At 33.8% G+C, this 22,764-nt stretch overlaps 1 protein-coding gene across 2 annotated transcripts in view; it reads right to left on the bottom strand.

The window, feature by feature from the left end:
• The window catches only part of PIK3C2G (phosphatidylinositol-4-phosphate 3-kinase catalytic subunit type 2 gamma), a gene marked incomplete at its 5' end in the record, with an annotated part of 348,977 nt that overhangs the window by 33,198 nt on the left and 293,015 nt on the right, over nucleotides 1-22,764 (bottom strand). The window contains 2 exons of one of the 2 annotated variants that reach the window (XM_081311197.1): nucleotides 1,500-1,594; nucleotides 13,324-13,399. In XM_081311197.1, the coding sequence (XP_081167323.1) occupies nucleotides 1,500-1,594; nucleotides 13,324-13,399 (171 nt within the window). The remainder of the gene's footprint in view (nucleotides 1-1,499; nucleotides 1,595-13,323; nucleotides 13,400-22,764) is intronic. The other variant, XM_081311198.1, reaches the window with a different exon arrangement.

Here is a 22,764-nt window from a genome sequence, read left to right as displayed (position 1 = left end):
GCCAGATCTAAAAAGCAATTTCCACAGGCATTCTCTAAAAGGTTTTGAAAAATGACAACGTCACTGAAACAAATATATAGTTTTCAAGAGGACTATTTTCAAGACAACAACCATATATCATATATGTATGTGAGTTCTTTTGACTTAACAATATTTCTTCATATATTGTTTTATCATATATTTATAATGGGCGCTAAAGACCATGGACATGCTTTTAGCTATAAATAATTTCTGAAAAAATCTTATTTCCCAATACGAGTTTCTTAAACAAATTCTAGTCTCATTTAAAAATATCTTATCAAAAGCAATGAAAGATCATTATGTCAATGAATAAAAGATCTACAAAAAATTTTAAAAATATTTGCCCAGATATTACAAAAATTGTTGACAGTGAACACCACAGATTTACTAATAAGCATCCTTGGATGTCTGGCTAGTATAGTTGTAACAAATGTATCCCCTGCTAATTATGGCAATTATTTGTTCATTGAACAAATATTTATTAAGTTTTGGTCTGTATCAAATGCATGTCATGGGGAGAAGGGTTTGCTCCTTTAGATCCTTCCAATTGCATCCTTGAGAGATTTATATGCCTAAAGAGGAGAGCCAAAATTGTGTTATTGACTTTCTTATGCAGTATAGTCTTCTGGGGAGTTGTTCTGTGTGGAGTACCTGTTTGGGCAAGAGTCCAGAAGAATGTAAGGGCTGGTGAGGTTTAGTTACCCTTTTCTGTTTACTACACCTAGATTGAGATAATCAGTCACTTAACTTGTGATGCAGAGACTCCCTCTCTTTCTTAATGACGAGGTCCAATTACCATCCTAACCTGTGATTTGACCCATATTGAGCGGATTGTAGTAAGAGAGTGGAGCTTTTAGTTATCCTCAGAAGCTAAACAGATTTGCTTTCAGTTCTGAAGATGCAAAGATGGGGTTCCCATTCTCAAAACAACATAAAAAAAACATATAAACAATTAACAACAAAATTCCAAACACCAAAGATGGTAACTGGTAGTTAAATTGATTGTATAAACTCAGAATACAATTAGAATTTGTCAGGAACCCCTAGTGATGCTTAGCTTCACAAAGAAGCTACTGTCAAAGAGAGTCCATCTTTCATATCTTCCACAGGATGAGATAGAAATTCTTAGGACCCAACCTTGTTTTTTTTTTTTTTTTTTATTTTTAAGCCCTTAATTCCTAAACTATTCCTGCTTTCTCAGAGCCTATTCATTAGATATTTTCTGACACTTCATTTTTGCATAAAATCCAATTTTCATCCTAGGACTTTCCCTGTGAAATATTTTGTAGTTTTAGCCTAAGGATTGCAATCACACTGAGATAAAAAAAAAAAAAAAACTATAATTGGCTCATTGTTCCTTATTTAAACTTGGTTGCTAGACCCATTCCTCTTAGTAATGTTGACACTAATTGCCCGGAGGAGGCAAACGATTTTTGAAAGTAGGATTATATGTTTCTTCTTATGTATTATAAACTTACAATGTTTTTCATGTGTTTCACAAGTATGGTCAGCTTCATATCCTCATACGATATCACTAACTGTACCTTAGGATTCTTGTCTGGAAACTTCTCACCTGAGAAAACAACAGAATTTCAGTGAATTAAGTTGGAAGGAGCTCGTGACAGAATAAATCAAACATTTAAAGTCTAAAATAGGACCAATAAATAATATGTTAAAGACACATTTTTTTTCAGATAATGTTGAAATCTTAATACTTGTCAGGAGGCAGGCAGGGTTGTTTAGCTAGAGGTGGGATTTGTGCCTAATCTTCCTGAATTAACTCTTTATTCTAATGTTCCATGTTTTATTTTGATTGATAACCATTATTTTCACAATTACTTAAGCTTGAAACCTCATTTTTGGCTCCAATTTTCTCCTTAATGCTCAGGATAATGAGCTTAAAGTATTAGAAATCATAGAGGTTAAAAATGTGGGCTTTTGAAGTCAGTGAAATTTAGGAGCAAGTCCCAGCACTACTTGTGACCACATCATTATGGCGAAGATGATCAACATTCAGTGAAATGAAGAGAAAAGTTACCTATTGCTGGATAATTCAGATTATTATAAGTCGCTTATTAAGCACCCAACGGCTGTTTGCTATTACTGATTGCCTTTCTCTATATTATCTGTGTTCACTTCTTTCTTTCTTGTCCCCCAAACCCTAATTCAGACCCAGGTGTAAACTTCTTGCCTGAACTATTAGAACACTCTCTTACTGTCCCTCTAGAACCCAAATTCATTTGTACTCAGCTACAGGTAAAAATTTCCTATAGCAACTTTTATAAAATGACTCTTTTGATCAAAGTGCTTTTCATAGATTTCCATTGCTTATGAAAAACATCCAACTTTCTTAGTCTGGTATTGCGGCTACTCATCTCTCTGTTTTATTTCCAACTATTCTTCTGTGCTGAAGTCCACATGTTTAATTTTGCAGACTCTCTCTATCATTTCTTTTTAGTCTCTTCTCATTCCCTTCTTTTGAAATGATCTTGTCCATCTTTGTTGGCTATTGAACTGCTATCTTTCTTTAAGGCCTAATTAAAATGCAGAGTAGTTTCCGTTGTCACTTTTCCTTGAACACCCCCAGAACTGCTCTCATCATTTAATGTTTATATAGCTCAATTTATTTAGTGGATTACAATCTATCTCATGTTTTTCTTCTTTTCCTATTTCTCCAAGGAACATAAGCCAATGTTTGGTTTGTAATCTATACATCGAATATTTATTTAATAACAAAAGTAACCTCAAGTTTTCTTTGCATTACATGATTAAAATGAATGTTAGTATTTTTTTTCATTAAAAATTTCTGATTCATGGACCAATAAGCATGATTTCCAATTTTTAAAAACTTTCTTTGATAGTCTCTGATTGTCTTTTTTCTAAGGGAATTTAGTGAGAAGAAACTTGTCAGTGTTCACCTGTGAACTCACTATGGTTCATGTTCTTTTCTGATAATCAATCCTAATTCTCTAATCTTTTCTAATATTTGGAAATTACACCCGAGCAATATCTTTCCTCCCCAAAATCCCATTATCAGTTTTTCCAGTAGTTTACTTATCATATATAGGTAATAATATTAACTAATTTTACTATTAATAATGTGGATTGTAGCCAATGAAAAGAGTATTCCTTACAACTGAGATGTTTATTACATTAATATAATAAAACATCACTTAAAATATCTTTATCCCAATGACTAAGAGACACTGTAAGTTAATTCTGAGTGTAGGTCTTAGGAAATTACTTTTCATAAAAATGTTGAATTTTTGGTGTGAAGTTGCTAAAAGGGCAGATGACATTTTAGTACACAATAAATATTGTATTTTAATTAAATCGTGAAAGAATTATTAAGTAAAATCTCAATATTATTTAGTCAGAGGAGTTTTAATTCAAAAGTAGGAAATAAACCTAAATTTATGGCTGAGGCACTAAATAGTAAAGGTACAATTGCTACTTGGACACGTCGAAGATAATACTCTATCCTAGACCACTCATTCAAGATTAGTAACCAGAGTTTCCATGAAAACATGCCTGAGTTTAGAACCCAGTGAAAACTGGGCCAGCAGGAAGTCTTAAAAGTCAATGTCCTAGTAGCAGAGGGAATTCTTTTTTCTCTAGCTTTTATTGTATGCTAGGGTAAGAGCTTTAAGTATGTCACTCACCAAGTCCTCATAGCAAATCTACAAAGTTTGTCTTATCTCCATCTTACACATAGGAAACAAAGGAACTTGGTTCAAGATCATGCAGACAATAAATGGTTCAGGATTAAATGATACCCAAAGGCAGTATTTGATAAGAATTATGTTGCAAAGGGGCAAAAAGAGGACCACAGTATAAGGGAACTAGTTTAAATTAAGAGCTTAAGAAGGAAAATTTGAGAACAGCTTGATGTGGACAAGAAGCTGCTAGAGTATTTTGATCCTTCTGCTTCAAGTTAGTCTGGGGGATTCTTACCATGCTTTATTTAATCTTCGATAATAACCTCAAGAACTATTAAAATATTATTAATCATAAGCATAATTGTGTTGTGATGCTTATGTGCATAGAACCACTACAACGAATGCATTGCTGCATAATGTATTATGCATAGTGTATCCACTAGCATTAAATATAACATTTCAAAATTTAACTTTATTAAGATGATAATATATACATGTGATTAAAAAATTAAAAACATTTTAAATGTACATAGTAAGAAGTCCTCCTCCCATTCCTAACAGTTATCCATCCAAATCCCTCACTTTCCCATATATTTTTCCACAGAGGGACACATATTAAGAGTTGTTCCATGTAAGCATCTGCAAATAAATAATTTTTTTCCTGCTTTTCCATAAAAGGCACAGTACATTTACTACTCTGCACAGAGATCTTGGAGATATTTTCCTATCAAAAATACAAGTTTTTAAAAATGTATAGTTTCAATTATGTGGAAGTGCTATAATATATTTAATCAGTTCCCCATTGAGTTTTGTAGCTATTGCAATTACACTGCAACGTATCCTCTCGTACGTGTCATGTTGTACCTGTACACAAATATCGTAGAATAAAATTTTAGCAGCAGACTTGCCGGTCAAAGGGTATTAGCATTTGTACTTCTGATAAATGTTGCCAAATTGCCTTCCATGGGGCTTGTACCAATTTGCATTTCCACCAGCAGTGTATCAGGCGGCCTGCTGATTTATCACCAAGTCCGTTAATTAAATTTTTGGGATTTTGCCAATCTGATGAGAAAAAGTGGTATCATTATAATTTAATTTGCATTTCTTTTATGAGTGAGGTTGAGTATCTTTTCATTTGGTTAACAGCCACTTATATTTCTTTGTGTGTGGATTATCTTTCCATGTTCTTTATTCAATATTCTACTTGGTTGTTGGTCTCTTCCTTACCTTTTTGTAAGAGACGGTTATGTGTTAGATAATCCTGGACTTTGTGAATTGAAAATATTTTTAACCGTTTTGTCAGGCAAAATGGTCTACTTCTGGATTTGCAGTCATAGCTATACTTTCAGATGATAATGGATTTTTCTGTTTTCCTTATCACATATATTATTTACATTTAAAATTTCATTGCTTATTATTTACATTTAAGATCTTTCCTCTATTAGCTACTTATACTGGCATATAGTGTGAAGTATATTATCCTAATATTACTAAATTTTTCCTTAGTGTTTTGATCACATGCTAAATTCTCTATGTATTTGCCTCTATTTATGAGCATTCTAATATGCTTCACCTATTCATTAATTTATTTATGTGCCAGTACCACAATGTTTAAACTACAGTGGTATTATGTTTTTATATCTGGTAGGGCTTGTCTTCCCCAAATGATCTGCTCTTATGAAGTTTTCCTCATTTTTCTTTGTTTTGTTTATGAACTGTAGAATTAGGTTATCTAGTTAAAACTTTTTAAAAAAGAATTACATTATATTTCAAAATTAATTGGAAATATCTGACATGTAAGTTGTTGAATCTTCTTACCCAACAGCATGATTTGTCTTTCCATTTGTTCACAACATCTTTCAAATGCCTCAATTGTGTTAAAATGCTTTCTTTATTGGAGCTTACACATTTCCTCTTAAATTATTCCTAGGCCTTTTTTTCTGTTATTATTGTAAATATGATCTATTTATTTATTCTTTTAAATAGTCTAACCTGTTACACACACACACACAAAAACACACACATACATGTATCAACAGATGTTGATACATCAATTTTGGATCTGACTCTTTCACTGAATTCTATTATTTGTGATATATTTTTAGTTGAATCTTACTTTCCAAAGTATGTTATCACATTACATGCAAATAATGTTGCTTTTGTCCTCTTGCCAAAGTTTGTGTTTCTAAATTCTTTTTCTCTTTTATTTGCCATCTTTCAAATATTTATTGACTCAGTAAGAACAAGTCAACTGTTCTATGCTTTTGGAACCAAAGGCATAGAACCAATCTCTTAGAATCTTGACCTTCTACAATAACAGGGGAGAAATGCAAAAAGGAACAAGCATAATAAATAAGTGAAATTTATAATATGCTGAATATAGTAAATGACAAGGAATAATATTCCCCAAGGATTGGATAAAAGCATTGGGGGCTAACAAAATAAGGGGCAGGTTGTAATTTATATGAGTTGATTAGGGGAGTATAAGAGAAGGTAAATTTTGTGCAAAGCCCTGAAGGAGGTGAAGGAGTGAGCATATGTTGTCAAGTATTCTTAGCACAATGTAAGGTAACTGTGATGATCTTGGGCCTGGTATCTTATTCTAGACTTCAACAGAAATGGTTTTCAGTATCTCTCATGTATGATATGGGCTTTAGAAAGCCAAAATTATATATGTTCTCATGTAAAGGCATTATTCATTTATTTTTATTTTATTTAGTATTTCATCAAGAAAGTCATCAAATTTTCTCAAGTATATTTTTAGGGTCATAGAGGTGACTAAATGATTTTTCTACTTAAGTCTCCTTATGTATAATACTAATATTGAACTGCTCTTACATTTCTGGTCATGATAAATTATATTTCTTTAGTATGCTTATGGATTATTTGACATATTTTATTTAGAATTTTCCATTGATATTCATAAGTGAGACTGGGCTGTGCTTTCTTATTTGCAACCCTTGTAATTCTTGAAGCTCCTGGCATGAATGCTTTATATGCTTCAAAAAATAATGTTGAAAGATCCACCTATTTTTTCTGCTCTTGAATTGTTTAAATGCCAGTGTAATTGTCTGATTCTCAGAGGTTTGTTAGAATCCTTCAGAAAAAAAATCACTCACCATGCTACTTTTTAAAAAGCTATAAAATTTTGGGTAGGGAAACTTTTTATATTTATTTGATCAAACAATCTCTTAGAATCATCTTCCCTGGGATGAGCAAATTGTATTTCCTGAGAAAATAATCAATTTCAGGCAGGCTTACAGATTTAATTTTGTGGAGGTGAACAGGTCATCTCTTATTATTCTTTAATTTCATCTCTTTCTTTGGCTGGTTCATGCACCTTTGTATTTTGGGTATTTGTCTTTACCCCCTCTCCCCCATTCTTTTAAGAAGGTTACATAGTGATTTATTTTATTGTTTATTTTTATTTCTGAATTACGTATTACTTCTGCTGTTTTCTGTGGTCTGTGGCATTATTATCCGCTTCATTTAGCCCTCCTGCCCCCTTTTTTTCTTTTGTTTTGTGGCTCTTCCAATTATTCCAATTTTCCTCTGAGCATTGCTTTATGTTTCTCTCATAGTGTCTGAAATGCAGTATTTCATTGTTGGTTATTTCTTAGAAATTTTGCAAATTTGGTTTGTAATTCTTTTGTCCCAAAAGTTGTTCAAGAGACATTTTTTTTAACTCTCAAACTTAAGCGTTTTCTAAGATTCTGAAATGTATAAAATTTTCACTTTATTGTATCAAGTTTTGATGATATTATATGTAATATTTTTACTTTGAGAAATTTTCTGAAATTCTTTTTTTATGTTCTTATTTTATTTATTTATTTATTTTTTATTGGTTGTTCAAAACATTACAAAGCTCATGACATATCATCTTCCATACATTTGATTCAAGTGGGTTATGAACTCCCCTTTTTTACCCCAAATACAAGTTGCAGAATCACGTCGGTTACACATCCACATTTTTACATAATGCCATATTAATGACTGTTGTATTCTGAGCAACTAAGATCAGAACAGGGAAGAAGAGCACGAGGAAAAGATTAACATTAAACAAAGACGAGTGGGGGGAGAGAAAGGGAGAGAGAAGGGAAATCATATGGAAATGGTAGGAGACCCTCAATGTTACACAAAATTACATATAAGAGTTTGTGAGGGGAAAGGGGAAAAAAAAAACAAGGGAGAGAATTAAACAACAGCAGATGGGGTAGAGAGGGAAAATGAGAGGGAAGGGGAGGGGGGATAGTAGGGGATAGGAAAGGTAGCAGAATACAACAGTCATTAATATGGTATTCTGAAATTCTTTTGTGGCCTAATATAGACTTTATTTTCATGAAGGCTCACAGGCACTTGAAGAGGATATATATTCTCTATTTTCAAGATAAAGAATTTGACATAAATTCATCAATTTTGCTTTATTAACTCTATTATTCAGATTTTCTGTGGATCTACTTTATTTTTTTTTTTAATTTGGTCTTTCATAAATTGGAAGACTATCCTACTGCTAATGTGATTTTGTGTTTCTCCTTGTGTGTTTCATAATTTCTTCTTTATGTATGTTGCTGCCATATTATTTGATATGCAGTCAGAACCGCTCATATATTTATTTGAGAATTATACTCACTATAATTTAAGTTCTGTTCTTTGTTTACATGAATGTTTTTTGGTGTAAACACTACCTTCTTTATTAAGATTGTAACCACGAGGACTGGGTTGTGGCTCAGTGGCAGAGCGCTCCCCTAGCACGTAGGAGGCCCTGGGTTTGATCCTCAGCACCATATAAAAATAAATAAATAAAATAAAGGTATTGTGTCTGACTACAATTAAAAAATTTTAAAAAAAATGTAATCACTGATTTTTCATTATATTTACCTAAAATACCTGTAGCTATATTATAATTTTCAAACTTTTAAAAAATCACTTCATTTTAGACATATTTTCACATTATTTATAGAGTTGTTATTTGCATTTTTCCTCTAGTTTGAAAATAATCTTTAATAGATAATTTAAGCCTATTTATACTTAGTAATATGCTTTCTCTTGGATCTTATTATTTTATATACTTTTGTTTTTCTGTCTTTAAAGAAAGTCTTTCACTAATTTTTTTTAACTTTTAGATATTTGTGATATTTAGGAAAGTTGCAATATTGTTTTTGGTATTTACCTTTGTTTAATAGCCTTAGACTTTTAGTTCTTTTGACGGTATTTGTTACTTAATAGAATCAAAGATTAAGTCAGTGAGCATCATCTTTCTTGCTCTATTTGCATTTACCACCCAGTTATTCAGTGTTGTGAATTTTCTTAGCATTTCCCTAACACTAACATTACATATGCATAAATTTATTGCACGATTTCTTGGGTTTTGGTGATATCCTTCAACAGCCAGCTGTTAGTGATGAAGTAATTAAAGAAAGCCCTTTAATTTGTCTTCTTTCCATCTTTCCTAGATAAGTCACAAGTAAGTTTAAAATATTTTCCTAGTTAAAAACACAAGGATATATGCTATAATATAGCAAAAATGGATATGGTTTTAAAACTTCTAGTTTAATATTTCTAAACAACTTACTACAAGTATTTCTTTCTTTCCCTTCTTGTCCTCCCATATCACTAACATTTTTGTTATTTTTTGTTGACACATAATATTTGTGCATATTTATGAAGTACAGTGTGGTGTTTTGATTCATGTATACATTATGTGGATAGTGATCAATTCAGTTATCCATTAGTATACCCAGCACCTTAGACTTTTATCATTTCTTTATGGTGAGTACATTCAAAATTCTCTCTTCTCAATATTTTGAGATATATTATTGTTAATTATGTTCACCCTGCTGTATCATAGGCACCAGAGCTTATTCCCCCTAGCAAACAGCATATCATTAAATTTAAAGTGAAAAATCAAATTTTGTAATCAATCTGGCTTTGTCCAGAGCAAGTAACTAGCCGATTAGCCAGTGAGACCATGTACTGAATATCTCTAAGTTCCTTTTTAAATTAACCCCTCAAAGTGGAAGTAGTAATGTGGGGTAATGATTGAAAGCTTGTGTTTGCAATCATTTTAACTATCAACGTTCTCTAAACGTGCTCATTAACTCATTAACTCCTCTTCACCCTGACAGATGTCATGGACATGTTCTACTCCATTGCCTATGTTATTATGTCTGTACTTTGATAAAATCTGTCTTTTGTGTGTCAGAGCTGTTAAGTGGTGGCCAATAGATTATCTTATTTCCGTGTGTGTGAAGTATTATTTGGCCTGGAAGCTGTTATGTTTTGGGTATGTATTCATCAAAAGCCCACGTGGTGAAGGCTCGGTCCTCAACCCATGGTGCTGTTGGGAGGTGGTAGAACCTGTAGGAGAGGAGACTTACTGGAGGAAGTTAAGTCATTGGGAGTGAGCCCTGAGGGGCTACTGGAACCTCATCCCCACCCCTTTTTCTTCCTTCTCTGCTTCTCAGTCTCCATGATGTGAGCAGTTTTGTTTATGTACATGATCCCACCATGATAGAGTTTCTCACCACAGGACCAAAGGAAACATAATCAATTGATCATGGATTAAAGCCTCAAAAATTGTGAGCCAAAATACACCTGTCCTCTTTTTAAGTTGATTATATCAGGTATTTTATTACTGTAATGCGAAACTAAATGACACAGAGGCTTGTCCATTTCTGAATAATATACAGGGTCATGTCATTAGGGAGTTAAAAAATATTGCTTAAGATAAAATTTAGCTACTTTCTGGTTAGTACTTTGGTTGAATCTAACATCTATAATATCTAATGTAATAATCTGTGGAAGATCTTTTTCTTTTTGTCTCTAGGTGATACTTTAACAGAACTCTTGTGGTTGGGAGGCCTTGACTATCTTGTGCCAGGACTTTTTCACATGAAGTAGTGAGTGTAGGAAGGAACAGCATCATTTGAATTTTAATTTTCTGTCTCTTGTCATTTTAATAAAACTTACAAACTATGTTGATAGAGAATATCAATGTGCTTCTATGGTTGTTCTTTCTGTCATAAATCATTTATTCAGGAATTATTTATTGAACATCCAGAGTAGGCCAGATACTGGGCTAGGCTTTGGGAATGCCATAGTATGCCCACAGACAGGGATCATCCCTTCAGAGATTTCTAGTTTGCAATGAACAAATGTGCCAGATTCATCATTGAAACCAATGTTTTAAAGAAATAACATCACAGGAAAGTAAAGCAAAGATTCTTGAGTTAAAATCTGAAGGGCACATGAAAGGATTGATAAAGAGGAATAGGAGCCAGTGATCCAGGCAGAGGCTTGCATTGATGAGGTACTAAGGATGTTCACCTAACTGAGGAACTAGAAAAAGACAGAAATGAAGGGGGAGATGAACTGATGATAGTTTTGAAAGGGAAATTGGCGGGTACTAGATTCTGCTGAGATGTCATGTGAGGGAATTTAATATTTATTAGCTATATATTTGTGAGGTCTAGAGCAAAATAAACTATAGAGACCTTTTCAGAACTTACTAAGAACCCTTTGTGACTGTGCTGGTCTCAAATGCATGAAGTTGGTCTTGCCAAGGGGAAGATTTTAGTAGAGGACAGGGATGATTGGATTGTCACTGGAAAAAATAAATTCTGTTGGTCTACCAAGTTTAGTTAATGAGCAAAGGCAAAGGATGATTAGTGTCTTCCAGACTCAGGTGACTCAGAATTGCTAAGATAATCTTTAAAGGTCATGTGCCTACATGCACAGGTATGCAGAATCCACCTCCTAATTAATTGGTAGAGATGACCAAATGGTAAATTCTGGGAATTTTACTTAAGGTTGTTTTATATAAAACAGTATCTTAATATACTTGGATAATTTTTCCCTTTAATTACTTAACAACACAAACTTAAATTTTCAGCTCATGAACAAGAATAGTGCTTAAAATAAATGTGCTTCTTGCTGAGAATCAACTTTTATTCTATGATAAAAGATTAAGCATTCAGAGATATGAAAGAGGAAATAATTTGAAGAGAACAAGGAACAACTTCCTGCTAATCCTTGTTTGTTGTGGCAATTTGCATATTCTGCTTGGAAGCTGTGGTTCTATCATTTAAGATAATAGGTAATGTTCAATAAGTACCCTATAATCTAAAAATATCTAGAATCAAATATTTTGTCATTCATCACTGCTGAAACAAATCTTGAGTACTGAAGATGTGAGAAATTTGAAAATGTAGAAAAAAATTCTCAACCAACCACTTTAGTTCTTGTAAAGATAATCCAAATTTTTTGTCTGCATATGTATTTCCAAATATCTTTCAAATAAACAATGCTATAAGCAAAACTAAAATTTTGATAAAGATCAGAAGTTAAATTTCTTGAAACAGAGAAAATATTTTCCCGAGGAAGTTTAATGGTGGAATAGACTAACCTAGTTCTATTTTTGTCTAAAATCTCTAGAATTCTACCACCTCATGCTTGTTTTTGTTTTCAAAATTTGGATACTTTAAGTTCATATTGTAAACAGAAAATCTCTCCATTCAGTATTTTTAAAAGATAGTTATTTGTGAGGTATGACAAAAAATAGAAATATTTTATACTATGGGCATAATTATTCCTTGGGGAAGTGCTATAAAATATAAGAAATTGCCTTATTTACTAAATATTGTTCATAGTTTATCTATACAGGCAAAGCATAATGAGCGAAGTGTGGACGGAAAGAGATCCAGTCCTCCTGCATTGATTTAGAATTTGTAAAATATAGAGCAGCATACAGTGCGGAAGTCAGTCCTTGATTTAAAGTTACTTTCAGCTGATGAGGAGAAGCAAGGCAGATGCAAATAGTTATACAACTTAATAAACAATTATGCTACACAACCTGATCTAGTCTACTTTGTTACTACTAAGTAGGACATCAGACATAGCAGGGGTGATGAGCAGATGGGCCTAATCTTAAACACAGAGAATAAGAAGGTAGATGTAGATAACAAGAAGGTAGAGTTGAAAGGTCAGTGAAAAGTAAACGATGGGTTTGGAAATCCTGAGATTAAGAATTGGTATATTATTGGATGGCTGCTCTTTGTAATGGAATTATATTACAAACATTTAAATTGATAAAACCTTCAAAAAGAGTCTTTGTTAATCTAAGAGAAATTATAGAAATGTTAATTAGAATTAGTATAGTACACATGTGGAAGAGAATAGGGTGAGTGATTTTACTGGGTTATTGGCACCCCAAATTTCTGCAAAGAAATTTGAATATTATTAAACGCTAAGAGTGAACCTGCTAGATTAACTCATGATCACTGTTTTTGCCATATATATATTTGTTGTTGTTGTTGTTGTTGTTCTGTTCTAAGAGGTGGAATAAACTGTAAGACTTACCTGCATGGGAAATCAGGAATTGTATCTCTGATAATTTTAATCCAGTGCTTGATTAATTGAAATGTATTAGTAGTGTGACATATAGCTACTACAGCTGTACAGATACATTTAAGTTTAATCAACTTGAAGGTTAAATGCTTTAGAAATGATTAGAAAAAAGTGATTAAAGCTTTTGTCTTAAAAGGATATTTTAATTTGAAAATTGAAAATATTATAGTTGGATATTTTTGTACAATCGTATTGAGATTCAACCACTGCATAGATTAATAATGATATATCTACTTGCCTAGGTCCAAAAGTGAAGGTTCCTCAACTGCATGGTGCACAGGTTCAGAGAGGAAAAAACTGAGTACACAATCACTCTGAAAAACAAGATAAAATATGATATCTCTTCATTTCTTACATGTATTTACCACTGCTGATCACAGTTGTATGAAGACATTGCCACTTATATGTGATCTTTTTAGAGATGCCTGTTATAGATTTCAAAAGCAGAGAACTTATAAATTTACTAATTCAATAATCATTCAAAATACTAATTCAAAGTCATTTTACCCTAAGTCAAACCATCTTTTATGAGGTTTACATTTCTTCAAGAGTGCAGCATAAATGTTTACATTCTGGAATTTTAAATTATACTTGAATCTTACACCTCCCTCTTTGAGACAAGGCACATCTTTGGACAGGATTTCTGAGAACAATTACTCCTTGCAGGACACAGATACTCACTCATCCAGTAACCACTACTGAAGTTTCCATCTGTTCCTGGGTGCCTGCTGAAATCTTTGGCATGGAGGAAGGGGTATTTAGAACCAGAGAGATGTATAAGGTGATCTCTCTCTTTAGAGAACAACTTAGGGGAGGAAACATATTACATCAAATACTTTAATGGAAATTCCAGTTATATATAATTTCATCTATAAAAATAGGGATGATCACAAACTGGCATTGAACTCAAGCTCCAAATGAATGGCTGATTGGTGAATCTGAGAAGAGCTTTTCTTTACTGAATTGTCACACATTTTGTTGTAAGCCATTATATAACCAAAGTAGCCTCCCCCAGGAGATTTACATTATTATATAAAGGGCACACTGAATAATTGATTATTTCCTCTACTTATAGTCTGATGCAGTAACTGTCAAAGCTGCCTCATAGGCTGCCTGGTCAGCCATCTCTCTCATTCTGTGCAACGGCTCTTTCAAACCTCCCCTAGGATATTTTAACTTGCAACTCTGTCTCCTCTGCCAATGACTTTGTCTCCACTTCAGAGAATACAAAACGCAGATGGAAATTCCTAAATTTCCTGCCATAAAATCTGCAGACTCACACAGTGATGCTTTCTCTTTTCTTCTAGTATCAGTGGAACAAATGTCTTCTTTCCATCTGTTACAGGTTGAGTTGAATCTCTGCACCAAATCCACATATTGAAGTTCTAGCCCCCAGGACCTCATAATATGATCTGTTTTGGAAATAGGGCCATTGCCATTGTAGCTAGGTCAGTTATGATGAGCTCATCCAGAAGTAGGGTGAGCTGCTAATCCAACATGATTGGTGTCCTTATAAAAAAAGGTTATTGGACACAGACACACATAGAGGGAAGAAAATGTGAAGAGACACAGGGAGAAGATGGCTATGTGCAAGCCAGGAAGACGGATCTGGAACTGATTCTTCTCTCACAGCCATCAGAAGGAACCAACCCTGCAGACACCTTGATTTCAGACTTCTAGCTGCCGGGAGTATAAGGAGAGTGAGAGTCTTGTTTTTAAGCCACCCAGTTTATGGTATTTTGTTATGGCAGCACTAGAAAATCATTTAATGCAGATTCTTATTTATGTCCTAGATTCTATTTTCTTCACCTCATGGGAACCTTGTAGAACATTCTATAGATAACTAAGCATCTTCATCCTTTTTCTTATCTGTACAAAAAGTGGTCAACTCTCTCCATGTTAATAACTAATGGACAGATGAGTCAAACCTGCAAAGCCTATTCACACATCAATGACACTTTGTCATTAATATCCTGTTGCTGAGGGCCATTGCTAAATAGGAATGATGCATCAAAATTTCCTTGCCAGCGTATCCCATGTTAAATGGACTTGCCTTGGAAATTCGCTGTGACATTGCATGTGTGTTTGAGAAAGGTGACCCTGCTCAAGGACGAGGGTGGATCCAGGTTTAGGGTGTATCCTGCAGGTTTTAGGAAGTATCCCGGTTTAAGACAATCTGGGTTTAGGGAAGTTCCAGGTTTAAGGTTATGGCTGCTGGGAATAGGGCATATCCTGCTGCCTGAGTTTCCGTTGAGTTCTCGTGGTATTTGAGAAAGTATTTGGGACGTGAATTGTGCGGCAGAACTTGGATTTCCCCAGAACGTGTGTAGAGGCCGGTGTGAGTTCGGGAATAAAGAATTGCTGTTTGAATCTACAAGGTGTGTGGTGGCTCGTGATTCTGTGCCCAGCCAAGACTGCGGCATCTTGTGACATATTTCTCTTCCCTGATGTAAACTAGTATAAGTGAAGAGTTGCCTGAACTCACACCAGTTCCACTTCTTTTTCTACTCACTTTATGATCCATCACTTGCATGTTCCTACTTATTGTCCCTGGAAGATCCTCTTATTTCTATCTCTAACAATGTTTTTCCTTTTTTAAAAATGTCTTTTCTTTCCAAATCCTGTAGGGATTTCCTTGGCCTTTATCTCAGTATTTGATTTTTGGTGATGGGCTCTTTTTCATTTGCTTTTTATTATATCTCAGTTTCTCTTCCATTTGTCCTGCCATCTCTTATTTCAGGTTCTTTTTCCTTTTGCTTGTAAGTGTTAATGTTCCTCACATGTAGGTCCATCTGTCATTACTCCAATGTATTCTTTCTGGGTAATGTTATTATTTCTGGTGGTATCCATAATGAGGCACTAATCTAAGTCTTTATTCCAGATTCATTCCCTAAACCTCAGCTCAAATCAAAATACTTCTTTGTTGGATTTTTTGTTTGCTCTAATAACTGAAACCCAGCAAGTATACCACTAAATGCATTTTCTTTCCCTTCACTTCAATTTTCTGCTTCTCCTGTGCTCCGGTTAACAACAGAGTGAAGTTTCTATGATTCTTTTTTTTACCTCACACTTAAAATTAATTGCTGAGTCCCATAGAGCACACCTCCTAAGCATTCCACCTACATTTCTTCCTTCCAGGTTTACTGTCATTTTCCTAGTTCCAGGGTCAGTTCTCACCTAGGCAACAGCAGAAAGTCCTATCTGTTATCTTGCTGCCCTTTGTTCCAATCCCTTCTCCACATAATCGGCAAGCTAATCTTTCAGAATAATTAAACTTCTTAAAATCTGCATTACTCTTAAGGAAAGATCAACAGCCTAAGAAAGCTTGTAAGATTCTTCTTGATTGGGCTCTTGTTCATTTCCCTATCTTTGTCTCCCACTACTTCCCCTCTGGTATTTTATGATTAATTATGTGGAATTATACTTATTTCATCAGATGTGTCATGATCTAACCTCCTTGTCTTCCTGGATGCTCCTTTCTCCTTGCTTTCCACCCTATCCACCAATTTGCTCAAAGTTTCTTATGCGCTCTCCTCTTATCAGCCAGTGAGATACAAGAGCAGAGTTGGTGAGTAATTCACTTATGCATAGTACAGTATTTCTATTCAACAAATGCTGTCACAGAAACAAATATCTGACTTCAAATATAGAATATGTTGGTTTCTAATGAAAGTATTCTTCATAAATTAGACAGTTATCCACTTGTAGCTCTATGCATTGATCTCTTGTATGGTAGTTTAATAGGAGCCTATTCTTAAGAAATCAATATGTATTCAGGGAGCCAACCACATCAAGTATTTTTTTTTGAAAGTTTAAAATAAAACCTCAGAGTGTGCAGAATTTGTTGGAGAAAATTTGACCTCCTTTAGTCTTTTGACAAATAGTCAATTATTCATTTTTGGTGAAAGTTTGACCTTACCATCCACTAGTTATTAGACTTAAATACTAGGCAAGATATCTTTACAATTAGTGTCTGAAATGTCACCACTAGCTAATTGTTTCCTTGGGATTACACTGTCATTACATCCATGAAGTCCTCATTTATAATTCTAGGTGTAGGTGATATACTAAATACTAATTCTTTATTGAAACAGATCTTTTTTTTTCTTGAGAATAAATATGATCCAGTGTCAGATGAAGATGATAAAAAAATAACAATGCACTATCTCAAACTAATCAATGACTAACTTGTCTTAGATTTTTACTTGCATACGGGCATACCACAACTTTTGGGCACATTACATGATTAGGTAGTTTGGAGTTTTATAGAAACGTTAGCGAAGAGTTGTGTCACTGAAAACATGCACTGGCATTTGCAGCTGGGGTTGTATTGTTCTTCAAGCAGTGTGGCTACATTTAGTTGTATAAGTTGAATACTGCACAATTCTAGAGGTGCCATTTTTTATATTTACAATGATATATAGCCATACACATCAGGGTTCCCCATTTGTAGAGTTTCCAGATATAACAAATAAAAACACAGGATACCCAGGTAATATTTGGGACATACTTTCACTAAAAAAGATTTGTTGTTTATCTGAAATTTCCACTGATCAGTGGATTTTAAGCAGAAATGCAGCACAATCACAGGTGTTTGGAAGAGGGAAAGACATCAGTCCTGGAGAATGAAATGCCATCAGCAAGATCCCTTAGGTGCTCAAACAACTGAATTCCCTAAACATTCTCTTCTGCTTCTCCTTCACGTCTTTGAAATGGAAACTGTGTTCCTTCCCACTATTCCCTTTGGAGTCCTGGTCATGGATGGACCTGGACCTTCTCTTATTACCTTGCTCTTCTAACTTCCGCTCTTTTTTCCTTTATAAAAAATGCCTGATTGTACTGTCCTCTATCCTGGGTTGTTGAACTTGCCTGTGGATGGATCTCTGGGTCACTGAACTTCATTTCCTTTTATATTTTTAATCTTTCTTTTTCATGTTTTTATTAGTGCACTCTAATATATATATATATATATATATATATATATATATATATATTAGTAGGGTTCATTGTGATGTATTCATATGTGCATGTAACATAATTTAATGCAGTATCTCCTTTCCCTCCCTGTCTTTCCCCCTGTTCCTTCCCCATTCTCCTTTTCTCCGGTCTTCTTTCTTTTTATTTACATGTATTTATTTATTTTTTTCATTGGTGTATTATAGTTGCACACAAAACTGGGATTAATTATGATATATTCAAACATTCATATAATTTGATTGACTTTGACACTTATATATTCCCCGTTCCCTCCCCTTGTTCCTCTACTTTTCCTCTACCAATCTTTCTATTTTCATGAGATCACATTTTCTTATTTGTATTTTATTTTTTATAACTTCTGCATATGAGGAAATACATTTGGCCCTTGATGTTTGGGTCTGGCTTATTTCACTTAGCATGGTATTTTCCACTTGCATCCATTTATCCACAAATGACTTAATTTCATTCTTCTTTATAGCTGACTAGAACTCACTGTGCATGCATACACACTCTATCCATTCATCTCTTGATGGACATGGACACCTGGGCTGGTTCCATATCTTGGCTATTTGAATTTCTCTGCTATTAATACTGGTATGCACATACTAATATTGTATACTGATTTTAGTTCTTTTGGATAAATGCTAACGAGTGGGATAGCTGGGTCATATGGTGGTTAAATTCCTAGTCTTTTGAAGACTCTTCATACTGATTCCACAATGATTATACTAATTTACATAGACTTCACTTCTTGAATATTTTTAAACCTGGTACATAGTCACTTGCTTCAATAATAGCCTTGTTGTAATGTTTCTACAAATTTTCCTTTCATATTTGCCTTGACTAGTGACTACAGCCTTGTCTTGATTTCTAGCTTCTCAGTCTACTAACCCCCCTTCCTCCTTTTCATCTGTCTTCCTCTAATTATATAATTCAGAAAAATATCCTGACTCCATGACCATTTCACTGGCCCTAATTCATTTCATGTTTTCATGTCCTTCCTTGGCCAATTTGGATTCTGAAGATCATATTTATTGTAACTCTTTTCAATTCTTTTGGCTCTTTCTTACTTTATTTTATTATTCATGTGGCAAAAAGAACCCAACTCTGGTTATTTTCTTCCAACTCTGAAACTGTAACAAAGCTACTAAATGTTGCTAGAGAAACATCCAGCCATGCTCACTGGTCTCACTGTAACAACATGGTCACTACCTTTGAGAGGGTCTTCAGGATTTACTGGCAATTCTACAAATATCATTAACTCATTTACTCTTCTAGTCACATAGGACTGCTTCATTCCTTATCTTCACTTCCCTGAACTCTTCCCTCCTTCACTCTGCTCATGGCCAAATTTCTTGATTGAAAAAATAGAAACAGAAAAAAATTTTTCCATAGCTCCCAACAAACATATCTATCATCTTATTTGCCTGTGTTATTTATTCTGTTATATGAATGGGCTATCTCTGCTTTGAGACTGATTAGGGCATGAGATCTGGTATCCTTCTCCTACTCAAGGTCATTGCTCTTGTCCCTAGCCAAGTTCTCATTTGTCTTTTGAATTGTCAATTTTTGCTTTCAAAATGAATCTGTTTTTTAAAATCAGCACACAAAAATGCCAGAATTTATTTCAATAAATAAAATCCTTGACCTGCATTTCCCTGCACACTATTTTCCCCAATTATTCTTAGAGCAAAGATCCTGCATGAATTGTTTTTTTATTTTCTATCTCAAATCTCTTTCTTTACATTCTCTTTTGAATGCATTCCAATTAGGATTTTGTTCCGAAAAGTTCCAGCAAACTGTTCCTGTTAAATTCACTAATGATATCCATTTTGCTAAATTCAGTGATCCATTTTCAATTTTTAGTCATTGCATTTGCATTTGAAACAGCTCATTATTTCTTCTCCTTTGAAATACTTTTTTTTTTTCCTCTTGAACTTCAGGCACCACACTCTTTGGCCATCCAACCAGTTGCTTCTTGTCAGAAACTTTTGTTGATACTCCTTTATCTCCTTAAGCTTTAAAATTGGTGTGATGTATGGTCTAGTTCTCTAACTGATTCTCTTTTATATTTAGATTCCCACCCTAAGGAATCTCTTCCAGTCTCATGGCTTTGATAATCAAACACTTGCTGACAACTGCCATATGTGTCCTTCTAGTCAAACTCTCCTCCCCACTCTAGTTGAAGACATGTGTATCCACATGTCTATATTTCACCTGATATCTCTAGAAGTAGTATAGGCAACCCAACTTGGTGTGTTTAGATCCAAACTTCCTACTTGACCTACTCCCCACTATTCATTTTCCCTTGCCCCCCCTCACCTTCATAGTAAATATCTAGTCAATTCAAACTGTGGCCAGACAGGTGGGTTAGTGGCTGCGAGTCATCCTGTTTAGTCAGCATTTGTACCCCAATAATTGTTAAATATTTGGAATATTCTTTCTATGTAGAACATTATACATTTGATGAATGAATGAATGAATGAATGAATGATAGGCATTTGCCTTGGGGAATCAAAAGCCTTTGATAACAAGGGCTCAGGTAAGTGCATTGGGTAATACGAAATGATCTGAGGCTATATACAATCTTTCTTTGCTAGAATAGATGTTTATTTAAATAATATGGGTTTTTTAAATGCCTAATGTGCTTTTAAATGAAAAATGTAGACAATAAAGTACAAGTCTGATAGCCAATAGAATGATTTTAAATTAAAATCTGAATCAGTTTGTATTTTGTCAAGTTCAGAGTTCTTACTCATATTTTGTTTACCAATTACATTGCAATTTACAATTTAAAATTATTGATCTCTGAGTCAATCAATTCAAAACCTAAGTGTTTTTTCTATATAATATGAACATGTTCTTGTTGTCAAAGACTCTAGAGAGCTAAAGTACTTGCAAACACCAGAAAAAAAGGTAATATAACACTGAGATTCATTTTTTTCCCTCTTTAAAGACAGCACATTACAGGTTCTCATTTATTAACTGGCCAACCAAGATCTAGAATTAGCTGCAAGTTTTAGTGAGTTAAAACAATAAGCTAAATCTCTCTCTCAAAAACCATGGCGTACTGTAAAAACGTGAATTAAAAAAAATGAATTCCCATAAAAGGTTTAAATCAAAGTTAAACAGAAATTGTATTTGTTTTGTTTTCTTTTACAAAGCAGTTTGTCAGAATGTCCAGTCTTTCTTGTAGTTTAACCCACCATATTCACATTGTAGTTACATAGAAGAAAGACCTTATGAAGAATAGTGAACTTCTACAGAATCTTCTAAAATCTCATCAGCATTTTACTAGACTGTGAGAAATAATCTTGGTTTTACTGATGTTACACATATGACATTTATCCTGCCTGCAATGTAATCTTAGCTAGCTCCAAATAAGAAAAGAGCAGTGTAGTGACAAATGTAGTAATTAACATCTGGGTTTAGCAAGCAGGGAACAAGAAACATATGTTCACTATTAAGATAGAATTTATCCATTTGGATTTATTTTGACATTTGATTTCTGCCTTAAAAAATAACATTGCTTAAGCCTTAACTGATATCATTCCTTATTTTAAGGGACTTTCAGAAATGAGCAATAGTAACCAGAAGAACTAAAATATTCCAATGCATATAGCTTTAAAAATGTTACAAACAGCAGCTGTTTGCATATCTCAGCTAAATTCAAATGTAGGTACACATTTGTTTAGGCATTGCAATCATTTGCTGTATAATTTTATGACATATCTATATGACTCTTTGTAAAAATTTTGTTTAGTACACAATTTCACCAAAACAGCAAAATTTAAAGAAGTAGAAGCAATTCTTGTGAATACCACTGTTAATTGCTTGAATACAAACACTGAAGGAAAAACAAAGTTTATGTTCGTTTTGGAGAAGAGAGTGAAGCTAAATAGTGTTTTGTTAAAGAAAAGTCAGGCAGAAATGGAAAAAGGTTGTCAAAATGTACTCATTAGAAGAGATGGATATTTTTAAATTGTGGCTTGTTTACATGTACTTTATTTGAGAGAGAGAGAGAGAGAGAGAGAGAGAGAGAGAGAGAGAATTAGTTGCAGACATCCCTCCCTCCAACTGGCCTGCTCTTGAATCTTTAGACAAGTCCCCAGAGACCTCTGGCTCATCTAATTTAACTGGTTTTGCACTGTAAAGCACCCCCTTTATGTCATTCCTCTGACAAAAAGCAACCCTGCTTAGAGTTGAGGATGCCCCCAGACAGGCACATAATAATATTTGATCTTAAACAGTAAAGACTGCTTAACTTTGTATTCAAGCTGCATCTTCTACTTCCTTTTCTCCCCTTTCTCCACTCACTGCATGTATTATTTATGTTAATTTTTGCACACATCACAACATTATGAACTCATTGAGAGTAAAATATATCTTGCATTATTTCTATCTCTTCAGTTTCTTCTCTACAACCAATTTATGGGCCTTAATCTAGAGTGTAACACATAGTAAGCATTCAATACAAATTTTAAAAATCTTTATAAAGTTATGTATAATGATGTAAAATGTTTTAAAATAGTTATGAATAAATATACTGTATAGGAACATGAGTTTTAGTATTAATACATAATAGGATTAACTTGATCTTCCTATGCTGCTATATGACAAGCAATTATGAAAGAAGGAAAGTATTTTTAGAAGGATTTCTTTTTTCTAGAATCATAGAGAAAAATTATCCTGTCAGAAGTAT

The sequence above is a fragment of the Spermophilus citellus genome (assembly GCF_964194105.1).
Source record: "Spermophilus citellus genome assembly, chromosome: 10".
NCBI classification, from domain to species: domain Eukaryota; kingdom Metazoa; phylum Chordata; class Mammalia; order Rodentia; family Sciuridae; genus Spermophilus; species Spermophilus citellus.
This window is presented reverse-complemented; position numbering and strand designations above follow the sequence as displayed.